The sequence below is a fragment of the Xiphias gladius genome, chromosome 20 (assembly GCF_016859285.1).
Source record: "Xiphias gladius isolate SHS-SW01 ecotype Sanya breed wild chromosome 20, ASM1685928v1, whole genome shotgun sequence".
Lineage (NCBI taxonomy): Eukaryota > Metazoa > Chordata > Actinopteri > Istiophoriformes > Xiphiidae > Xiphias > Xiphias gladius.
This window is the reverse complement of record NC_053419.1, coordinates 9,629,809-9,653,782: the sequence shown is the minus strand read 5'-3', so window position 1 is coordinate 9,653,782 and position 23,974 is coordinate 9,629,809. Positions and strand designations below refer to the sequence as shown.

The window sequence follows — 23,974 nt, the reverse complement described above, 5'->3', positions numbered from 1 at the left end:
GGGGACAAACATGCACCGGCTTGGTGTGGCGTGAGTGATTTCCCAGACGCAGCGAGTTCTGTAAATAATAAGTACCAGTGACTTAGTGCTGAATAAACTTCCTGCTTCTCTCATTGTTAATTAAATATCTTGGGGGTTGTTTAGACAAAATAAGCAATTAAAGAATGTCATTTCTGATTCATGGAAATTGTGATGGACATTTTTCAATATTTTCTGACATTTTTTAGACAAAGCAAGTCTTAATTGAAAAACAATTCAGAGATTAATTTATAATGACAAAACAATCACTAGTTGCATCCCTATAGTGACTGTCAGTACCATACCATGTTACGCAGTATGTCGGCATAGATTCAATAGCGCATCCATAAACATGCATACGCATCTGTGGGGGTCCACAAAAGGCAGGTGTAATGTTGCCATTCATGGACCTGGCTGCCCCATTGGCAAACTGTCATCCTTAAAACACCAATTCGTGGAACATCTTTTGGAAGAATGCTGTTCATCCCTGCAGTAGAGCGATGTAAAGAAACACTGAAGCCGTACTAAGACACTCCCTTTAATTTGTCAGGCATCTGTAGTTGCTAATTTTAGGCGAGTGGGGACGTGTGCAGTATGTTAAAGATGTTTAAGATGATCAGGGCCACTGTACTCGGTCAGCTCAGGAGTTCAGTACATGTTCTGGAGCACCATCTGCCTCAGCAGCTTTGTTTGTGCTCATCCAACAGAAGGCTAGCGCAACTTAGTGGGGATTTATGACAAGTGATTGTTCATCCTGTGATGGAGTCGCTTTTTTTCCTTTCACAGGCCTCGAAGCTGTTGTTCTTTGTTTTTTTTTGTTCAAATATACGGAATGACTCTTAATGTCTGTTACCCCTGGCATTAGCCTTACCATTACCATATTCAGCAGCTGATGTTGAATAAAACAGAACGTATTCCTCAATATCAGTGTTTGAGCTGTGTGTAGCCTCATGTGTAGATAAATCCCAGTCAGTGCTCTCAAACTGTCCTGGAGTTCAGAGATACAGTAGCTCCCTCAGGCCACACTTTGGCTGATCTGATGGTTGGTTCGCCTCTTCCAATAAGAGGTCTGGAGGCAGGGGTTAGAAACCCAGACAGACGATCGATTGACCAGGGTGGAGAATTTATTTTTTACTCTGGTTGATTTGAAAATTCTCATACTGGCAAATTTCTGTTTGGATTTTAAGCTTGCGATTGCGATTCTTGTGTGCACATGGTAGCGTCCTCATTTCCCTTTTTAACATAATTACACAGACACACACAAGTAACAGAGTGTTCCTGCACTTTGGTATTAATCTGCCATGGCCCTCGGGATGTAACTGCTCTCTTTTTGAATAAACTGTTCTCGGGTCCAGCAGTGGGTATTCGTTTGTCTTCTCTGTTGTCAACTTTCTATTGTCCCTTTTTGTGATGGATTTTTGCTCAGAATAAAACTCCCAGTACTGTGATATTCTTTAAGGATCTTGTAAGAATAACAAAATGCATATTAGCATTATCTTTGTAAAGGAAGAAATGTGAGAACATAATGAATTTCTCCTCAATTAAAGAAGAATCTGCCTTGTTAGCACTTGGCATGAAATGTGTTAACTCGAAGGACGTAAGATCTTGCCTGGATGTCTGGGACCAATGTATCATCGTTTTGCAAGAGACCAACTGTCAATCAAGCGGGGTTACATCTTCTTGTTTGGCATTTCTGTTGATGAAATTTGAGCCTCTGCAGGAGGCTTTTCATTTTTGTTTGTTCAGTCATGGTGGCTGACACTGTTCATGATAAATACCAAACTCTCCTTGTGTTTTTTGCCACACTAGCTTTCACTACTGTAAATGGAAAATCTTTTATGAAAAGAATGTAGGCTGGATTCAGTGGAGGAGTGACAAAAACCAACATTTATTTATATGTAAATGTCCCCAATTATTTCTAATTTTCCTGGATAGTGAATAAATTACAGTGAGAATGTGATTACGACGGCAGCAATGAGATAATAGAAATGGACAAGTAGGACAGAAAAATCTCAAGGCAGATAGGTTAAAAAAAAAAAAAAACTATCCATACAGCCGTGAGAGAGGTATAATGGAAATTTCTAGGCCGGCAGTGGACACGCAGTCCCACAACATCCAATATTAATGAGTGGACCTCAAAACTTACAATGAAATGACAAGTTACACCGTAACCTAGGAGACAGTTGAGCAATGAAAATGTCTGCTTCCCCCCCCAGTCTCCAGGGTGTACGGTGTTTTCCACTTCAGTGGATGTCCTGTCCTCACCTCTCTACCTCTCTTCGTCTCTCCCTCCCTCCTTCTCTCTGGGGAATTACCTTCATCCTCTTCCCGCTCGTCACTTGTCATCATCTTGAAACTCCGTCTCCAGCACGGAGCGGACCCCACCAAGAAGAACCGAGACGGGAACACGCCTCTGGACCTGGTGAAGGATGGGGACACCGACATCCAGGACCTGCTGAGAGGAGATGCGGCACTGCTGGACGCCGCTAAGAAGGGCTGCCTGGCCAGGGTGCAGAAGTTATGCAGCCCCGACAACATCAACTGTCGGGACACGCAGGGACGCAACTCCACCCCGCTGCACCTGGCAGGTGATATGCATGCAGAGAAACAAAAAGCACAAAGCTGCACACACAGAAACACATCCACAGCTCATTTTAATAAATGAACACCTCCCTGATTATGTGGAGCTCACTTTGCAGACACATTAAAATGAAGGATAAAACTGGAGGTTTTCAGATGCTGTTTGCCCAAAGTCTGCAGTATTTAAATGATTGAAATGTGGTGTATTTGCTAGTGCCAATCACTCTGGCTCCAATATCTTAGTAAGAGCTGTCCCCTTGGGATTTTAGCTTAGTGCAGTGCCAAGAACAAGGCAATTAACACATCCAGACAGCTGAAGGGTCTTGAGAGCAAAAACACTTTATTCATAGACAGGCAGGTTGGGACAATTTAGCAATTTATCAATAATTTTTCAATGACACCATTTTTGATCATCATATGCATAAGGTTTGGTGCACCCATCACTATTATGAACACTTTGGGGGCTGCTCTGAAAACTACACTTAGTTCACAGGTGCACCACTGCTATCAAGATTTGGTATCATTGTGGAATATGACCTTCTCGATGTCACCACCAGGCCAGTTAATGCTCAATTGTTGACATAGTAACAGGTTCACAGTGTCGTACTTTTTCAAACACAGATACAAAGTGCTTTACAGTAATAACTAGAATGGCACTCAGTAGAACACATACCTCCGCCGAGGCCAAATATTGAGGAAAACGCTGAAAAATGCCCTATCACGCAATGTTTGGGAAAGTGATAAAATAAAATCCTGGATCAGCACCAAAATGTAATGGGTTCTCCTCTGGCCCACGCCCCATCCCTCCACCAATACTATATTACCTCTAAACTATAAGACACTAGTAGTTATAAATAATGACCTTGGGTCTCTCACAAAATTCATGCAGTTTTTAAATCCTGATGGCAGAGATAATGCAGGCCCTCAAAGGTGCGTGCGCACACACCCACACACAAACATATTTGTGTATTTATTCTGGATCTGTAATCACGATAACATCAGTTTCAGAGATAAAAAGAGATTCATCATTCTGCCTCTGGCAGCTCAGAGTCGTAAACACAAACACACGCAAATCCACACTGAGATTCACAAATACCGTGCTGATACAATCACCGATAAAAATACAAAACACTTGTCTCTGTGTACAAACTACCGACTTTGGGCTGTAAACACAAATCACAAAAGAGAACAAATACAAAAATGTGAGGCAACATTTATACATTCTTACACTTTTTTACCACAGTAAAAAATGGTTACAATAACAGATTACAATCGCTTCCTCAAATGATGTTGAAAGAAGGGTCAGTATTCAACTATTATGTCTAAAACTTTGTGCTTTCGCTATATTTTCTCGTCAAGATTCTCAGAAAGTGTTGTGACAAGCACTGTCATAAATAATGTGAGGATTACATCTGTGCACCACGGAAGGATTCTGTGACAACAGAATAAATGCTACACACTAATTTCACTTGTTTTTCACATGAAAAAGTTTTCTAACAGTTGGCCAACAGCTCACTTAAGGTTGAGGTCAGCATCTTGTACTGTTACTGTAAAAGAAGTGCCTCCCCAGTGGAAAATTAATTCATGATTAGGGACTACTTTCTGTTTTCCCTGCATTGTCTTCTCTGTCCTTTTGTGGTGGGAAAACTGATTTGACTTTGTCTCCTTATGTGCGAATTTCTTGACCAGACTGGGTTTTTGGATGACGTTGATGTATATCTTAAATAGAAAATATTTTGTAGCAAGACTGGCACTTGTAAAGTTAAGAAACTGCTGAAAAACACTTTGATGGTCTTGGCGAATTTCATTTTTTTCATAGATCTGACTACTTTGACACACACCCACGCACTCTCTGCCTTGATGTACTTGCTTGTAAAAAAAGATGATTACACGCTGCAGCAGATGCAGGCTGACATATCTCTTTCTTTCTCTTTCCTTTGCTCTCTTTCGTTACCTGACCACGTTTTTCTTTCTCCTCTTTTCTCCAACATGTCGGCCTCTATCTCTCCTCCATTGCCTTTCTTTCGGTCCCGCTGTGTTTTCCATACATCCCAACCCCCACACCGCTCTCTAGCTGGCTATAACAACTTGGAGGTAGCAGAGTATCTGTTGGAACATGGAGCTGATGTGAATGCACAGGACAAAGGAGGGCTCATACCTTTACACAATGCTGCTTCATACGGGGTAAGACACACACAGACACACACACACGCACACAAACACACACACACACACACACACACACACACACACACACACTCCTGACTTGAGTTCAGCTCAGAAATGCTGCTCTTATTCTTTTGGACAACTAGATGCATCTCCTATCCAATAGAAGTATGAACTAATATTTAAATAATTAGTGGATTACTTGATTGATTCACAATTAATCATTAATCAATTAATGCGCAGGTTCCAGCTTCTAAAATGTGAGGATTTGCTGCTTTTCTCTGAGTTATAAATGTAATATCTTTGGGTTTTAGACTATTTGTTAGACAAAACAAACAATTTAAAGATGTCACCCTTGGCTCTGAGAACTTGTAATAGGCATTTTTCACTATTTTCCAGAATTTTATAGACTAAATTATTTATCAAATTCTTATTTGAATCCTTATCACATGTGGGAGGATGTGACAGAATATTATTTTTTAGGTTACATCAATGTATTCGGGATGGTATTTGAAAAACTGCAATGCTATGCAGCTTTGTGCTTTTCACAGCACAGTAAATGCCTGCAGATATCTGATATGGGACTGTAAGGACCTTACATATTTCCACTCTTATTTCGCCATTTCAATTATTTCTATTATCAATATCATTATATGTCTCAGAAGAAGTGCGTGTATGTGATTGTACTTTCAGTTGGAGTCCGTAGTTGTCTCAGAGTCACACTCTGCTTATAGCTAACATTCTGCTACTGAAAGAGTCAAACAAAAAGAGTTTGATTGAAAACCTGATGAGCTCTGCATTTTGGGCACACACACATACACACATACAGTAGCATCTCCCACTGTTACCAGGAAACAAACGACATTGTGTTAGATGCTAAGACAAGAGCTGGAGACAGACGATGAGGGAAAAGAAAGAAAAGAAACACCAGTAGGAAAACAAGAGTCATGACAGAGTTAATAATTCACACAATTTCTGTTCCTGAGAATCTATTACATTTTTCCTGATGACAATTTTTATGGCACTCATTCACCACACTTCACACATTTGCTCGTTAAACGCTTTTATTACTGTGTCATTGTCTTTTTCCCCTCCTCTCACTCCCTCCTCTTCTCTCTGCTCTCATTTTCTTCAACTCTTACCTGTCTTCTGCTTCTTTTTTCCATCCCTCCTCTTTCTTCCTCTCCTCTCTGCGTGGGTCACCCCCACCTCTGCGCTCCTCCTCTTCTTCCCGTCTGCCTCCTCTCCTCTGCCTAGCACGTGGACATAGCCGCCCTGCTGATCAAGTACAACACATGCGTCAACGCCACAGACAAGTGGGCGTTTACTCCCCTTCACGAAGCGGCCCAGAAGGGGCGGACTCAGCTCTGCGCTCTGCTATTGGCCCATGGAGCTGATCCCACTATGAAGAACCAGGAGGGACAGACGCCACTGGACTTGGCAACGGTACGAAAAGCTTTCTCAGAAATCTTTCCCAGTATTGGTTATCATTTTCTTCATATCGCATGTGTTATGAGTCAGCACAAGGGTTATCATCAGCTTCAACTGATATTTGGTTGGTCATGGTTGACTATTTAGACAGTGGCGAACCATGAGGAACGTTTGCAGGTAGCTTCCCAACTCCTTGAAGCCTTAATGAGGCTTCCTGTTATGGTTTCTTATTTGACTGTATGTGTCATACTTTGAGAGTCTTCCCCAGAAATCAACCTGTCACCGCAGCTGATGCGCACAGGAAGTGAAGAGCAGCTTATACTTCTAACATTAGCGCTCTATGCTGCTACGGATTAGATGGAACAGAACTGCCAGGGCACTCCCAAGAACAACGTGTAGAATCTTCTTCATAATGCGTTGATTCAAGCTGATGCAGAGTTAGGTGACTTCGAGGGAAAAATTCTCAAAGACCTGTGCCCATCATTCATTTATGACCAGTTTTGCTCTTCATCTTGGCCGTTATTTACAATGTCCTGCTTGACCCGAGGAACCACTGAATGCTCGACTTCAAAAGCAAGCCTCTTGTATGTGGATCTTGGTGTTATTACTTAGAAATGGCAACAAATATGAGATGCTTTGTTGTACTGCTTTGATTGAATTGGCTCCGGGTCAGAGAGTATGGTAGCTAGCTGGGATTAAGTTGGAAAAAAAAGACCAAAAGACTGTGTGCAACCCATTCAATTGCAGTCGTCTAAATAAGTTACATTTTGCCTACATATTGTCTTTCTGTCTGTCTCTTTGCTACGTGCAGGCCGATGATATCAGAGCACTACTGATTGACGCCATGCCGCCAGATGCCCTGCCAAGCTGTTTAAAACCACAGGCCACCGTGGTAAGTGTCCTCACACTTTTATACAAGTACTGCATAGACAGAGGGCGTTCAGCTGACACGTGTCCTGTGGTGGCCATATCGTGTTTGCTGTCAGAGGAAACAGGAAACAGTCCATTTAGTGCGAGAGTTGAAGTATTCAGTTGAAGCTGGAGAACTGAAATAGTCTGAATTTTCAGTTCAAATGGTTACAATAACAATTCAATCCTTAAGCAGTAAAAAGTGTTGATAAAATTGGACTTATTGGCCCTTTAAATCAAGTCTTCTTTCTTCCACTCTCAGGTGAGTGCGAGTGTGGTGAGTACGGGTGCGGCAGGGGGCGTGGTCATCTCTCCCTCTCCATCCCCATCCTGCCTGTCTGCAGCCAGCAGCATAGACAACCTGACCACACCCCTCGGTGACATCACTGTGGGCGGGGCCACTGGAACCGCAGACGGAGCATCTGGGTCCGACAGAAAGGAAGGGGAAAGTACGTTTACACACACACACATACACACACACACACGTCATGTCCTAAATCCAGGGCTGGTTCTTTTGAAATGAGAACTGTCCTGCTAAGATGTCATGGATGTAACAGCTGGGGTGCCTCTGATAAACCTGCCGACGTTACTGTGTCTGTGCAGCTCTGCTCGACATGACCATCAACCAGTTCTTAAAGAGCCTGGGGCTGGAGCACCTCCGAGACATCTTCCAGCGGGAACAGGTACACACACAGACACACACACACACACACATTGTTTTTATGCGTCTGGGAAAAAAGAAGAAATGAGGGGGTAGGGAGGGAAAGAGAAAGAGAGAGACGGATCTTCAAAAGAGCTTCAAACTGCAACTTAGTGAAAAGATTTTTTTTTTCTTCCTAACATAAATGTCCAACTTTGTAATAATTTTTTGAGCCTGAGGTTCTCTCGGGGCTACATCATAATACAGCCTCGATTTAAACTAATTTGTTTTATCAATTTTCCTCCCCGTGTTTTTTCTCCATTTTACATTTCTCATGTCACTTTTTCTTTTGTAAATGTTAATTTTAGAAAAGCAGAAAAGGAGAGATATACAGAATTAGTTGGAGTGGGACATGAAGAGATGGTGACGTACTGTAGACAGAGAAAGGTCAGAGAGTGAACGAAGAAAATAAAGAGAAAGAGAAAAGGAGGCTTGAGGAGAAAGATGGAGAAGAGAGAAAGACAGAGTGTCAAGGAGACAGATGGGCTGACAGAAAGAGGAGAAAGAAGAGAGGAGAGACAGACAGAAATAGAAAGAGTCTGAAAGGTGACAGCTGGCAAAAGGCCGAGCATAGAAGGCAGTGTGGGAGCAATAAGGAGACTATGTGTGTTACATTTATTATTGGTCTCCTTAGAGGGAAACAAGCCCTCATTAATATTCAGATGACATGCAAGATGGAGGTGAGTCAGCTAGGTGTTTAATAGAAAAGTACATTTATATACCAGAACAATATTAACAAGGACAATTTCACTGACATTACATCATTACATAATCAAATATATTAAATGGACTATTATAAAACCAAACTTTGACTCATTATGTCTACAACCAGGGTCAAAACTGGAATGGTAATTACAATGTGTCAAAACTAAATACAAAAAACACTCAACCTCTTTAAACTGTAAAAATTAATAACATATCAAATTTCTGCTGTGTGAATCCTTCTCCTCTTGAACTGGTGGCTTCTTTATTGTTGTAGGAGAGGATTAGTGGAAAAGTTTGCTTAAACAGTTAATGCAAAATATGAGGTGGTTCATTTAGCGTGTTATTGCAAACTCAGTCATAAGATTGACAATTTTCAGGGGCAGAGTGCTCTGATGCTGCTTTTTGTCACAACCACTTGATGTTTCACTTCTACTAAGTGTCTCAGGTGGCTGCATCACATTGGGTGTGACATAAACTGAGACAATACAGGCTTCTGTAGGAGTGAGAAAAAAAAAAAAAAAAACTGAAGTTTTGCTGTGAAGCAAAAAACAGGAGTTTTTAGTATGAACTTTTGGTGCCAGAGAAAACTTCAGTTGCTGTGGTTTCCCAGTGCAGTATTTAGGCTGTGATGATTAACACCTGTACCAGTGATCACAGCAACACGGGGGGACAAGGGTAAAGGTTACCGTTAGAAAAGTGGAGTTATCTCTGCCTCCAGCATGAGTCTCATCTCTTGTGCCTGAACAAACTCCCCATCATAAATTTGCATATCAATGGCTTGATTACTGCCATCTATTCAGTGACCTTTTCTTCAGGCTGCTTCTGTCTTTCTCTTATGAATATTTGTCCGACCGTTTGTCTCTGCAGTATGGCTTAGATCATTGAACTCATTATTATCGACTGCCAGCAATTTTGATGATCAGTTATAGCTTGACCTGATGTCACCATTAAACTTTGATTTGATTGTTTGGTTATGTTTGTGCAGAATTCTACAATTAAATACCGTAAACCAACATTTGATTTAATTTAACGATGTATTATTAGAAGCATGGCTTCTTACCAATTTACATACTTTTGGTAATAGGCAGAAACAAAAGCAAGACTGACATGACTTGTTTGTTGTTTCGGGGCAGATTTCGCTTGATGTGTTGGCAGACATGGGCCATGAGGAGCTGAAAGAGATTGGCATCAATGCTTACGGTCACAGGCACAAACTCATCAAGGGCATCGAGAGGCTGCTGGGAGGCCAGCAAGGTCAGGAAGCGCACACGCACACACCAGAGTACTCGACTGTTCCCGAGGGGGGGGGGGGTACTGCTGCAACCAGTTAACAGAATGTCAGCACGTTAGTGTTTAGATTTATATGTTTAGCTTTAATTGGCTTTTACAAGGTGAAGCTGAGAATTGGAAGTAGACTTTATAATCAGATTAATCATATTGATATGAAACAAATATTTAATCTTAAAATAAACATCACAGGAAATGTTAAAACATATGATTGTTACAGATTGTGAAGTTAGCCTGATGATGTAAAAATGTGATATTCGATAAATCTGATTTCCAGCAGTTAAACACCCACATCTATGTGTCAAATTCTTTGGTTATATGTTTGAATTCACCTGCAATTTATGGTAGAAAATAGCTTTTTAGGCTGTAAACATAAAGTGTTAACATGCCTATGTGACAAATCCACCAAACGTGGTTTTACTATGATTTGAAATTGGAGTACATGACCTGCAGACCAGATACCTGAAAGGTCACTGGCGTCAATTTATTCTTTGTTTGATTCACTTTTAAAAATGTGCTTTTGTAGGTGCAAACCCATACCTGACGTTCCACTGCTCCAGCCAAGGCACCGTTCTGATCGACCTGGCACCAGATGACAAGGAGTTCCAGTCTGTGGAGGAGGAAGTACGCAAACACACTTTTACACACACATGCAACGTAATTTACACTAAAACAGATGTACATACTGTAGAGACTACATACATTTAGCGGATGGTGGTTATTTTTTTTTTTTGCTCCTTGGCACCTGCATAAAAGTAATTCAGCGTTCTGGCTAGGGACACACCACACAGCGTCTCTATAACAGCTCCATATTAGTGTAGCTGCTCTGCTGACTGTATTGCTGTGGTAAATGACAGCAGTAACTGAAGGAGACAGCAGATATCAGTGTGAACGAGTTAAAAATTAATGAGGACTGTCAGATGTTGTCAGAAATGAAACAGGTAATTTAAACTGTAATTTTTACTTGTATCTTGAAAAATGACTGACATGAGGTCTCTTTAGACTGTGTTGGTAATACCAAAAAAAGTAGGTTAACTGCATTTGCCTATAAGCACTGTACTTTTTAGACATTAAGAATTTCATTAGAAAGATAAAGTCATTTTGCGAAAGACAATAACTTCAACAGCAACATTTCTTCAAATGGCTGCATTTTGCACATCCAGATGCAGCAGTTCTTTCTCTATATCTGCTGATGCCTCACTTTTACATTTCCCACAGGCATCTGTTGTAGAAATTGCCTGTAAACACTCTGAACACAGTAAACACACACAACTCTGAAATGCTGAGCATTAAAATATATTGTACAACATGGAGACAATACCTTATAGGAGTCAGAAGTCAGATGATGTGTCTCAAAGAAGACAATGAAGTCTTGCTTTTTGTATAGTTTTTTCAGAGACAAAAGACTAGAACATGATTGGCTGTCTGCCCAAAAACAAACCTGGTATTAACCAATTGGCAAGAAGCCCCAAGATGTTCACGACCTGACCATGTGGATAAGATATTCGACAAGGGGTCTCTGCATAGTGGTAATTCAGAACATCTAGTTTCACTTTACCATTCCTCAGCTGCCTCTCCTCAAAGCATAGAAATATAAATGATAAATAATTCATACTAATTTTACTTTCGTACATCGTGGAGGCATCTACTCTGTTTGGAATTAGTTCCTGCGTCACTTTATCACTGACAAAATGGCTCTCGTAATCCATAGCTTTGTGCATCAGTCAGTAATAGCTGAAACAGAGATCAATCTTAAGAGAAATGAGAAAGAAATTAAAAAGTTTGAAGTTGGAATTGTTCGTCGAGGTGGTCCCTGAATGTCACTTAGACATTTTTCTCTGAGCCGCCGAGGTACAAAATGACTCAGCATTAACTCTGCTAATGCTGAACAGAGAGCTGCATGAATCACACCTTTTGAGCAACATAAATGGAAACTGCCTCGCATTAGCATTTTTCATCCCACACACTTCCCATTTTTAACTTTGAAAGCTTTGCGTGTGTGTAATTTTGATTGTCTTCTGACTGTTGATTTCCTCCTCAGCTACAGAGCACTATCAGAGAACACCGAGATGGAGGCAACGCAGGCGGAGTCTTCAGCCGGTACAACATCATTAAGGTGTGTACTCAAAACACAGGCACAGTGACCAGTTTTCAGTCTTTATGACCACAAAGAAAGAATTTGATCTTTGTTAACTTACAAAGGGTTTGTCAGTTTTAAATATGGTGTCTTATTTGACTTCCGAAAATTCATTTGAATTCATTCACAGCAGGAGTGACACGCTGCTCTCTTGTTACTCCACTCCTCATTCCTCCCTCTCTTCTTCCTTTTCTCCCTCTGACTGCAGATTCAGAAGGTGGTGAATAAGAAGCTACGGGAGAGATATGCGCACAGACAAAAGGAAATTGCAGACGAGAATCACAACCACCACAACGAGCGCATGCTCTTTCATGGTAATTAATACATGTGCTCATATAAAGGGCAGAATGGTGGGGTTCCTCATCACACACAGTTCACATCTAATGCTATCACCGTGTATATCAATAAGTCTTGCTGCTTTGTCACGTTCCATGGCTTTTCACGATATAATATTTTCGTTTTTTGTCACTTCTTTGTTACATTGTCTTTTTTTTGTGTATTTTATGTGTATTTGCAAAAGCTGTTGACCTGCTGTGGCATATGGTGAAACAACCAAAGGCCAGTATAGTCACTGTGGCACCAGGTCTGTTACTTTGTTTACACCATTGCTGGAAATGTGTTAGGGGGGAAAAAAAAAAAAAATTCAAAAACAGGACACTTGGACCGGCAAACATGGCAAACATGACATTGTGTTTCAAGTATGAATAGCTGTGTATAAATTCAGAGAAGTTCAGCTTACTAGTCTTTGTTTTGGCTTTCTGAAGCGATAAATATAGCAAAATCTGATTATTTCCGAGTTCGAAATGCATGTCACAGGACTAACTACAGTTTGCCCAACCTAGTGGCAGTTTTCCCCTTCATTACATTTTGGTCACATCTCCCCTGCAGCTTAGTCACTTCCTCTTAGTTGACACGAGTAAAAACGCAGCTTGGCCTTCTGCTTCAAGATTCAACCATTTGCATGGTCTGAGATGAACTCTGCTTTTTACTGCAATGTTTTCCTTCTCGCAGCCTGAGCGTAAGCTTGAACGAATCACATTGATCTTCCATGTCCCCTTTCAACCACCAGGCTCAGTCAGGACAAAACCCTCAGGACTGCAGCCGAGTTCCGTTTCTTTACTTTAAACAGTGGAGAGAAATCTGAGGAAGTCGCCTGGTTTCCGTGATGCCTGAAACCATGCATCTGGCGCCAATGATCATACCGTGTATGCTAAGTCTATTAGATCATGGCTTTCCTAGAATAACACTTGGTCAAACAGTATCTGGACCTCTCTGCCTTGTCTGCATCTTTATTCCTGTGTTTCATTTGTGGTTCACAGTCTGGAGACTGAAGCACAAGTTGCAGGGGATGGTGAATGTAAACATCACATCATCAGACACACTATGCTTTTATGCTAATTTTATCAACAGGACAGTCAGAAAAGAAATGATACTTTTTTAAGAAGCCAGAACAAAAAAAAAGGATTGTGATGGAATGTTTTCCTGGTTCCCATACAGGAGACATGTCCACACTGAAAGTGCTCCCTCAGCACAGCTCTGCATGCAGACTCTTCTGCATGTGTTTGGAGTGAACTGCAAAATGGACGTGTGTTTTCTCACTTTTTTAAAAATTTCTCCTTTCAGGTTCTCCCTTCATCAACGCCATCATCCATAAGGGCTTTGACGAGCGTCACGCCTACATTGGCGGCATGTTTGGCGCCGGCATCTACTTTGCTGAGAACTCCTCCAAGAGCAATCAGTATGTGTATGGGATTGGTGGAGGCACGGGATGTCCCACCCACAAAGACCGCTCCTGCTACGTGTGCCACAGGTGAGACATTTATTAGTTTAGATTAAATTTATTCTCTCTGTCAGTGTGGCCGGTTCTTTCACTCCTGTTTTTCCCAAACAACTTTCATCTTTCTGAGCAGAACGGAAGAACTACCAGCCAGTGCATGTGTCCCAACTCAATACTAAGTCATACCAAACCTTTTACACGGCAGACGTTTTGACTTGTCATAGCAGGAAAAGCACAGGTGAAATTAATTGTGTTAACAATGTCTCAGTTATATCAAGTGTCCCAGTCAGCCATGACAGTGTGAGCCAGCATGCACACAACACCAGGACTGTGGAAGTAGCTCTCTTAAATGGAATACAGTCATTTTGAATGTTAATAACAGCTTTTCCTGCTATGACAAGCCCAAAAGGTTTTTACCAGGTTTTGAATAGAACTCTCTCACACTGCAAAAGTGAAAGTTAACTTAGATTTTGTTATTTATACTAACTCACTTGATTTTTAAATGTGCTTTTGATGGATTCTATTGTGCCATCATGCGCTGCACAGAGGAAAGCTTGCAACTACTCGCAGCAGCAAAAAATAAAAACATTTTGTGAATGACAGAGAGGCCACATCAGAAAACACACAGAAAGTATAGTCTTTGGGAACAAAACATTTAGCTTTGCTGTTTCACTGGCATCCATCTGTGCTTCTATCGGTTTCTTGTTGGTACAAACCAGTAAAGCACCTAGATTTCTTATATACAAAAAATTGCAGAAATACTATACTATAAAATGAAAATATACTGATTATTATTATATGTAGTAAGGAATTGGGGCACAGGTCGAAAGAACAGGAATTTGATAAGCATCGTCTGGAATCACTGTTATAGCAGGTAGCAACAGAGAGGACCTAAATTAAATTTATATAAAAATGTGAAGTATTTACTAGTTTTACTATTTGTTAAAATATGAATATACAGCTCTAGAAAAAATTAAGAGAGAGACCACTGCAAATGTTTCTGAAATCAGCATCTCTAAGTGTATAACAGCCATTCCATTCCAGTGTCTGTTAACTTTAAACACAAGCTCACCTCATTCTACTTAATGAGGTACTGATTAGGTGATAACTTGAACCAAATCTAATTTAACGAGGAAAAGTATAAAAAGCACCGCTGTGTGCTCTTGCAATAGGACCAGCTGAATGGCAAAAACAGTGCTAGTAGTACCTCAAAAGTAATTGGAATCAAAAAATAACTATTTACCATGCCAAGTTTTGAGTGAGGAAAAGAAGGGTTAAATTCTGGCTTTACTGGCAGAGGGATACAGTGAGCGTCAGGTTGCTTCCATCCTTAAAATTTCTAAGACGGCGGTTCATAAGAACAAGGTCAAGCAGCAGACATTGGGGACAACAAAGCTACAGACTGGCAGAAAGTGAAAACGACTCTCCACTGACCGGGATAACCGTCAACTCATTCGAATGTCACTCAGCAACCGTAGGATGACATTGAGTGACCTACAAAAAGAATGGAAAGCGGGAGCTGGGGTGAAGTGCACGGCGAGAACGGTTCGAAACAGGCTCCTAGGGGCAGGGCTCAAGACGTATAAAGCTAGAAAAAAAGCCTTCATCAGTGAGAAGCAAAGAAGAGCCAGGCTGATGTTTGCAAAAGACCATAAGGACTGGACCATAGGGGACTGGAGTAAGGTCATCTTCTCTGATGACTCCAATTTTCAGCTTTGCCCGACACCTGTTCGTCTAATGGTTAGACGGAGACCTGGAGAAGCTTACAAGCCACAGTGTCTCGGACCCACTGTGAAATTTGGTGAAGGATCGGTGATGATCTGGGGGTGCCTCAGCAAGGCTGGAATCGGGCAGATGCGTCTTTGCGAAGGACGCATGAATCAAGCCACGTACAAGGTTATCCTGGAAGAAAACTTGCTTCATTCTGCTTTCACAATGTTCCCCAACTCTAAGGATTGGTTTTTCCAGCAGGACAATGCTCCATGCCAAACAGCTGGGTCAATCAAGCTGTGGACCACCAGATCAAAACCCTGTCATGGCCAGCCCAATCTCCAGACCTGAACCCCATTGAAAACCTCTGGAATGTGAACAAGAGGAAGATGGATGGTCACAAGCCATCAAACAAAGCTGAGCTGCTTGAATTTTTGTGCCAAGAGTGGCATAAAGTCACCCAACAGCAATGTGAAAGACTGGTGGAGAGCATGCCAAGACCTATGAAAGCTGTGATTGTAAATCAGGGTCATTCCACCAAATATTGATTTCTGAACTCTTCCTTAGTTAAAACATTAGTATGGTAATGTTTAAAAATGAATATGAACTTGTTTTCTTTGCATTATTTGAGGTCTGAAAACACTGGATCTTTTTTGTTATTTTGACCATTTGTCATTTTCTGTGAATAAATGCTCTAAAGGACAATATTTTTATTTGGAATTTGGGAGAAATGTTGTCAGTAGTTCATAGAATAAAACAAAAATGTTCATTTCACTCAAACACATACCTATAAATAGTAAAATCAGAGACACTGATAATTTTGCAGTGGTCTCTTAATTTTTTCCAGAGCTGTATATGAATAAAACAAATACATTTTTGTGCGTGAAATTGATATAGCCCATTTATGTGACCTTACCCCTGACAGGAGCGCTCTGTGTGTGCCCTTGTGTTTACAGGCAGATGTTGTTCTGCAGAGTGACGCTGGGTAAGTCGTTTCTACAGTTCAGTGCCATGAAAATGGCCCACGCCCCCCCCGGACACCACTCTGTTATAGGTCGACCCAGTGTCAATGGACTGGCGTATGCAGAGTACGTCATCTACAGAGGGGAGCAGGTCAGCACGCACGCGCACACACACACAGTTTTTCATGACTAGAAACTCTCTGTTCATATCCGTAAAAGACCTGTTACATTTTTGTATGAAATAAGTAGAGTTACCACAATTTTCAATGATGAATCAAACAGTTTTTTTAAATAAATGACTTAAACCCCTTATCGTTCATTTTGTTTTCCAGGCTTATCCAGAGTACTTGATCACTTACCAGATCGTGAAGCCGGAGAGTCTGGCCACGCCTGCTGCCACAGCTGAACAGAAGTCCTAAATTTCAATCACAGCTGGATCCAGAGAAGGCCAGACTGCAGTGGACTAGACCCACGACTAGATCTGAACTAGGAAGCGTTTCAAACCTCAGACCCAAATTTAAAGCCTCCAGAGCTGAACTTGAAGTGGGTGAGGTGGAGTGTCGACCAGGCAGGAGGCAGACAGTCCCCGGAGGCAGGCGTGGACGAGTCTAAACAGAGGGAGAAAAAGAGGATGAGGAGGAATTGTCTTTGCGTTTTGGGGTATGATACATGCACAGTCCAAAGCAGCAGACAGCAATCCCTCAGGCTGTGTAATTAATTGGATCCAGTTGTGCAGGAGCAAATGCAAATGGTTCAACTAATGTGTCTGGAAGTATAGCATTAAGCTCATTTTTAAATTTGCAGGCCTGTGGCTTGACCCTAAAAACAATTAAGAGAGCAATTAGAGGAGACACAGTCCAAACAAAACATCATTGATTTTGCACCTTTGCACCGCTCATGTATTCTGCCCCAAGTTTTTAATGTGTTGTTTTGATATTGTGTCACAACATCCTGAGGGAACTTCCACAAACATCAATAGTCATGATCAGAGAACAGAAATCCAGCGCAGTTCTGTGTTCGCTCACATCGTTCCTGCCGTAAACAAAGAAAGAAACAATGTAAAACGAGGTAAAGAGATTACTGTGGATAAATACCCAGAAGCCAATAAGCAGAAAACAAAAACAGGAGACCACAATCCCCTGCCTCTACCAGTGCTGGCTGCAGAATTTCCACTACCAGGACCATCTTCCACAGACGCCCGTCAGACAGACCCAGGTCATATCCATACACAATGGATATGGATGGATTTTAGAGGTTTTTAGGTTAACTTGGCCAGAAAATCCCAATTTTTCCAGAGCTGAGCAGTGAAAAGCAAGTAGCAACCACAATAGCTGAGTGTAATAGGCTGACACACCTGTCAGTCAAGCCAACATGCCCTAAACACACCCCTCTCTGAGCCTTAATTTCTTCTCAATGAAACAGATTTTTAAAATTTTTCAACAATACTCATGAAAAGAGGTATAACCTTGTGTTCCTACAGAGACATGAGGTTTTTCAGTTCAGTTTAAGACTAACATGGTGGCTGCTGCTTGTTTCAGCCCAGCTCAGTATTAACACAGTTCAAACTCTTTTACCAGGACCAGGAGGACCACAAGGGAGCAGACTGTGACCCTGTTAAATGTACATGTATAAATGTATGTGTATAAACATACACACACTCAATGCAAATTTGTGTATACACTTGACTCACACACCTCCTCTCCATTAGTTTTACTACTAAGTCACTCAAAGACTTAAAACTAAATTAAAAAAAACGAAACTAAAAAACGAAATACAGAGAAATATGTATTCAGCCTTATAGCTATTACAAGAAATAATTTGGGGACAAAAGGTTGGCTTTTCAGAGTTGTAAAGTGTGACGCTCCACTTTGTGATAGTTCCTGATCTTGTCCCGTGCAGCTCGGCGTTCACACCTTTCTGCTGAAGCGTCTTTGCATCTTGTGTTTTAGTGTCTCTCAGATGGACCCATATTTTCCGTGTTGCCGTTTACATGAAACTGCTGCCTTTTGGCCCCTTTCCTCTCTACCTGTAACTGTTGATGCCCCCTAGTGGTACAACAGAGGAATTGCTGGCTTGCAGTATTGAGATGAAGAGTACATATAGTGTATATCAGTAAGGCATTTATGTAGAGGTTAATATCTACATAATACTATTTATTTTTGTTTTTCTGAGACATATTCCATTTTTTTTTTCCCTTTGCGTTTCCACCTTTTTCGGAGTCATCTTTATTCTCCGGAGTTTACACTTGTCGAACATTAAGAGAATGTGAGGTGAGCCTTGTCACTGTATCTTAGAGAGCCATTCCGAGGTCTGCTCGCCGGCTTCAAAGAGATATTTAAGTAACCAGAAATCTGCAAGTTGACTGAAGTTGAGGATAATGGATCTGTTGTGCATAAACATGAGCAATCAAACATCTGTTTGGAATAAACATTAATCGTGACACACTACCATATTCAAACAGCAAGCCTACAAACCCCTCACACTACGTACTGTAAGCTTGAATTGATTTCTTCAACTACACTGACTGTGTTTTTCTGTTGATACTTTATTATTTATGATTCATTATTTTCAATTGATGATACTGTACACGGGACCACGCATGAGTTTATTTTCTTTCATGGCGATTACGTCAGATCAAGTCAAAGAGTGCTGAAGGTCTTAGAAATTCCTTTAAACTTCATGGAATGGAATGGAAAGGAAAATGGCCTGGAGTTTTTGAAAATTACAACATTGCCTTGAAATCATTTGGGAACTGATGTTGGAGTTTACCCAGATCATGCAGTAGGAAAAGAGGGACACCTGGTTTATACCGGCTTGTCAAAAGACTTTCAGACATCAGCTAGGCAGGCTTTGTTTTAATCTGAACACAAAACAAATATCAGAGTCTAGACTGACAAAGCTGCTCTGCCATTTGATTTCTTTTCATCCCGACTTTGTTAGCATTACAGTGTCTGCCACTCAAACTCGGATCTCAGCTGATTCGCACTTTCAGTGGAAGGTGAAGATGACATTGGTCTGAGCCAAGGCCAAACAAACATTCAATCCTCGTTAGAGTGTTAACTGAGCCTATTATCTTTGTTTCAATGAAAGTTGGCTGTCAACTCAAAATAGCTGCCCCGCTCAGACTAATAAACAGTCTTTGTCAGATTATTTTCAAGCTGTGCCGTTTTCACATCATTATTTTTTTCCCCTCAGTCTTACAGCCCACACATTTGATAGCAACATTTCCTCCCAATAGCAACGAATGATAACCAATGAAATAATTTGTGCAACTTCACATTTCAACAAATTACAAAGTGATTCATTGTGGGGGAAATAAAAAGGGAATGAATTGAAGCTGAAAAAAATTCAATGAATAGACAGAGTAACAACTGATGATTAAAGCACAAATGAGAAAATATAATAAGCTTGAAATTACATTGTAAAGACGTTGCCAAGAAGTTTTCAGAGGGAAAATTAAAGAGTTGCAGCACTGTGACACAACACAGCATATAACCCTGTGCAAAGTATGTTTTTAGTCGGGCATTTCACAAAATGCCCGCATCTCAGTTTATAAAGATCCGATCAGCGTTTAAGAACTAAAGTCAGTTTTTCTGAGACCAGCTAGAATGTAACATTTTCCTGTTTTAACACCTTTTGCATCATCCCTAATCAGTCTCCGCACAAGAACCGAGATTTCAGATCAAGGGGCAGCATTGCTGTCGGCTCTCTTAGAACACACAGAGCAGGCGGCGTTTATGTCGTTGACCTCAGTAAGGTCAGCAACACTGTTTGATTTATTAGCAGAAAGCTGTGAGCTTTGTTTTAAATGAGACTGTAAATAAACTAACTCCAGATGGACCTTTTAATGTCTTTTGTGGATGGTTTTGAGTTTATTTTTTAGTTTTTCTTCCCCCTTTGAGGGAGTTTTCAAAAATGTTTTTTATGTGATATCTATTTGATTTGTGTTTTAGCTGGTCTGTCTCTACTTATCTGTATCAAGAGCCAGTCGGCCATTTTTTTGTAAATAGTTTGAAGAGTGTGTGCGTGCGCAGGTGTGTCATCCATCAATCCATGTCTCACCTTTTGACCTGCCTTCTACCAAAAGCCACAAGTTTAATTAAAACCATTTTCTCATCAGTTGTGTTTGACCTCCTGTTGTACAGACGGTTGTACAGAGCTGCTGACCAGCTAACATGTGGAACATGGAAACTCTTCACTCTTGTACAGAAGAAAAATCCTTAATAAAAGAACTTAACAAAGTCTCTGTTATTCTTCAGCTGAGTGTCTTCTTTCAGGTTATTGGCTCCGTATGGTTACCGAACAGGATCTACTTCTTAATTCATCTCGCCTCTGTGTTCATTACGTTTTGTTAATTTACCTCCACTGAAGCAGACAAGTCACTTCTGTCAATCCAAAAAGCAATTTTCAGGTTTAGTTGCTATTCTTATTCAAAGCCTAAGAATATATATTTGTAGGCTGTATTTTTGTATTGCGTTTTACTGCCCCCATTGCAAAATACTGCAAACACCTCCCAGTTTAACACAAGTAAAGTGTAACACAAACTGCAGCTTCCAAAATGACAATGAAGTTGAATCACCACCTCTCTAAAACAAGTTTCAACAAAAACTCAACATTATAAACTCATTGAGGTGGGATTTATTGCTGCGCTGTTCCATTAGAGTGCATTGCTTTTAGCTAGGTATACCTAATTTTGTTGTTGTTTTCTGATCTTCTGCTGCAATGTTTTACTGTCAAACTACCACCTGTTTTGATTATTGTACTTTCAGACTGAACAACTTAATAACTATAAACAACTGTAGGTTTTAGTGTTGAATATAATCCAGACACCGTGAGATCTGGCAGGCCAAGAGGTTTTATTTAAACATAAAATTTTTGGGGTTTTTTTGTAAAAACTAAAGGACTTTTATTTTCTTGTCTGATATTAGGGAAGCAGTTAAGTGTCTAAAATTCCAACACACCCTGGCTCCTGTAGAATTCAGTTGAGTTCCAGTTTGTGCTTAGAGATAAATGGCCATGAGGGTAAAATCGTTTGGTAGCTCAGCCAATTCAGAAAAACACTGTAATTCCTCTACCGAAACAGTCACCTGGATGGCAAATCAAGATGGTGAGAAAAACCACAATCATCAATAATAAACAACAAAGTCGGATTTGTAGCATTTTGGTGTAGTTACTGTGGAAGCCAATATCTAAAAAGAACCCACATAATCAAGTGGATCACAAATCAATTTACATTCGTGTACACACAATGTATGACAACCTGAAATAAAAAATAATAATTTTCATGTTTGGAAAATGCATAATTACGGCCAAAATGAAAAATCCATTTCAGGTTCAATTTCATTATCATTACAGCAATGTTGCTTTGGAGTACACTGCAAATAATTTGTGAATTAAAGTTTTTACTCTAAATTTAATTTTGTCATTCATAATGCAACCACACGGAAAATAAAATTTCATTCTGATTAAATGATTTCGTTTTATTATTGTCTTCCCTTGACTTCCATATTAGAACAAACTCTGACATTCATGCGTATGTATGTTACCACCAATATTATTCTCTGATGCAGATCACAGATCAGCTAGATAGACACTAAAAATATTACAAAACAAAAAAACAAAAACAAACAATGCATGTGTCAAATACATGACGCACAAACCTCTTCTTATCTAGGTGCTTGGCATCCATAAAAGCCTACAAGGCCCGATATTTAAGCTCAGCTTAAAAACTCAACAAGGAGGAGAGATTCTCTCAAGCAAGTACCAGTCAATCAGAGCTGCTGTGGGCTCTGTCGTTATGAGTCTGTAGACGGCCGAGGCAAGCAAAGGCCAACGGCAATGTAACCCCTGTGGTGACTTCACGGCGAGCAATGCACTCAGCCGCAATATCCATTTTATAATCGCCCCCCGTCCATCACTGCTAAGCAGCCGGTATCGCGAGGAACAGCGGGAAACTTGCTTTAGCTAGCGTTCTTGGTTGTTTCATAGTTCCTTGTCGACAGTTATTCGGAGTGACGCCCAAGTGTGACTGGCTTCACACTTCACCTGACCGGTTTCCGTGACAGAGTCCTGCTTATTTGGTGTTTGGCAGAGCTGCGGCGGCGGCCGCTCTTGAGCGCTTCACACAGTTTTTAATCAACGCGCATCATTTTCACCTGGCTGCCCACGAGCAGTACCGTCTCTGACCGCTCGCACAGACCGCGTGAGGGCCGTTACAATCTAGAGGGCGCTGTTGCACTCATTTGTGGGAAGCAACCAGGCAAGAAAGACTTTGTAAAGCACGTACTTATTGTGTGTCATATTTCATTCAGGGGACAAACAAAGTGCTTCACCGAAACACGCAATTATACATAATAGTACACCATTATTATATTACAATAAAATAATAGTAAGTCAGTGGTATTCAATTTTAAAATGAAGTATTCGGTAGTGATTAAGTTCTTCATTTAATAAGGCAGAACCCTTTTAAAAACAAACTCATCCAAACAAAGTAGAACCACATGTCCAGGAGTAATGTCCAACGGGCTGATGTTGGTGCATATCTAATGCTATCTGAAAAGGCATTCCAGTAGTTGGGACCTTGAAAACCAGAAAGCCCCTAAGAGCACCGATATCACACATTTTAAGTTCTCTCATTGTTAAGATGGAGAAAGTTGTGGAACATCCAGTGGTTAATGCTTTTACTCCATTTAACCAGTGTCCAAACCCGGCTGACAGACCAGGAAACTCAGTGGAAACCAGGGAAGAGACTGGGAAATGACAATGATAATTTTTTTTTGGATAGTAAGTCATCTGGGGACAAGGGGGTAGGACGGTGAGTATCACGAAGCACTGAATGGCAGCCGTACCTGTCACTGTTGTAGCGCCTTGCTCGTGTTTTTGTTTTTGTTTTTGTTTTTTTGTTTTTTTTAATCTGTCAACTGAAATAGACTGAGTGAGGAGAAATGCATGTTCTCACCACTGGATGGAGCTATAAGGTTACATTTGTTTTCTCTGGCAAGAGAGTTAAAAAAATAAATAAATAAATGTCCTCCGAATCTTTAATGACAAAGAGTACACATGCTGCTCCTTTTCTTTGACATCGCATTTTAAAGAACTTCTGTCTGAGAGGATTTGCTGTTTTCTGTCATTTAAAGCACAATTAGAGAGCTACCTGCATATGGCTGTAGAGATAATAGCAGGGAACCCCAAAGGCAGTTGCAGTACTTGTATATACAGTGTTTTTCTTGCTGGATGATTTCTCTATTTCTAAACCTACTAATTTAACTGTAATGCTGGAATCAAAGCTACATTCTACATCATTGGGGATATTTTTATAAACACTTAACCTAATTACCAACATATACCATTCCCCTTTTATTTTTCTTGATCCTTTTCACCAAAAACCTTTTTTTTAATCAATGAAGACATTGAACAGCATAAAGCCAAGCAAAGCTAGTCATTATCGCAGTGATATTGTACTGGATTGCATTAGATTGTCCAGGTATTATTGTTATGTTTCCACACTCTACTTGCTTCAGCACTATTGAGCCGTCAATCTGTCATTAGATGAGCAGTTCACTGAACCACATCCGCTAAACCTGCATCATCTA

At 40.6% G+C, this 23,974-nt stretch overlaps 1 protein-coding gene across 3 annotated transcripts in view; it reads left to right on the top strand.

The window, feature by feature from the left end:
- The window catches only part of tnksa (tankyrase, TRF1-interacting ankyrin-related ADP-ribose polymerase a), an 81,855-nt gene extending 62,323 nt beyond the window's left edge, over positions 1-19,532 (top strand). The window contains exons 17-30 of one of the 3 annotated variants that reach the window (XR_005709692.1): positions 2,387-2,606; positions 4,673-4,782; positions 6,022-6,210; positions 7,007-7,087; positions 7,367-7,553; positions 7,708-7,787; positions 9,643-9,763; positions 10,323-10,420; positions 11,838-11,912; positions 12,142-12,247; positions 13,557-13,743; positions 16,377-16,533; positions 16,715-17,042; positions 17,960-19,532. Coding sequence is in view for 2 of the 3 variants with exons in the window: in XM_040157503.1 (XP_040013437.1) it covers positions 2,387-2,606; positions 4,673-4,782; positions 6,022-6,210; positions 7,007-7,087; positions 7,367-7,553; positions 7,708-7,787; positions 9,643-9,763; positions 10,323-10,420; positions 11,838-11,912; positions 12,142-12,247; positions 13,557-13,743; positions 16,377-16,533; positions 16,715-16,801 (1,698 nt within the window). In the remaining variant the exon portion in view is untranslated. Of the gene's footprint in view, positions 1-2,386; positions 2,607-4,672; positions 4,783-6,021; positions 6,211-7,006; positions 7,088-7,366; positions 7,554-7,707; positions 7,788-9,642; positions 9,764-10,322; positions 10,421-11,837; positions 11,913-12,141; positions 12,248-13,002; positions 13,085-13,556; positions 13,744-16,376; positions 16,534-16,714 lie in introns of those variants that run through there. The other 2 variants (XM_040157503.1, XM_040157504.1) reach the window with 2 other exon arrangements.
- Positions 19,533-23,974: the final 4,442 nt, after the last annotated feature.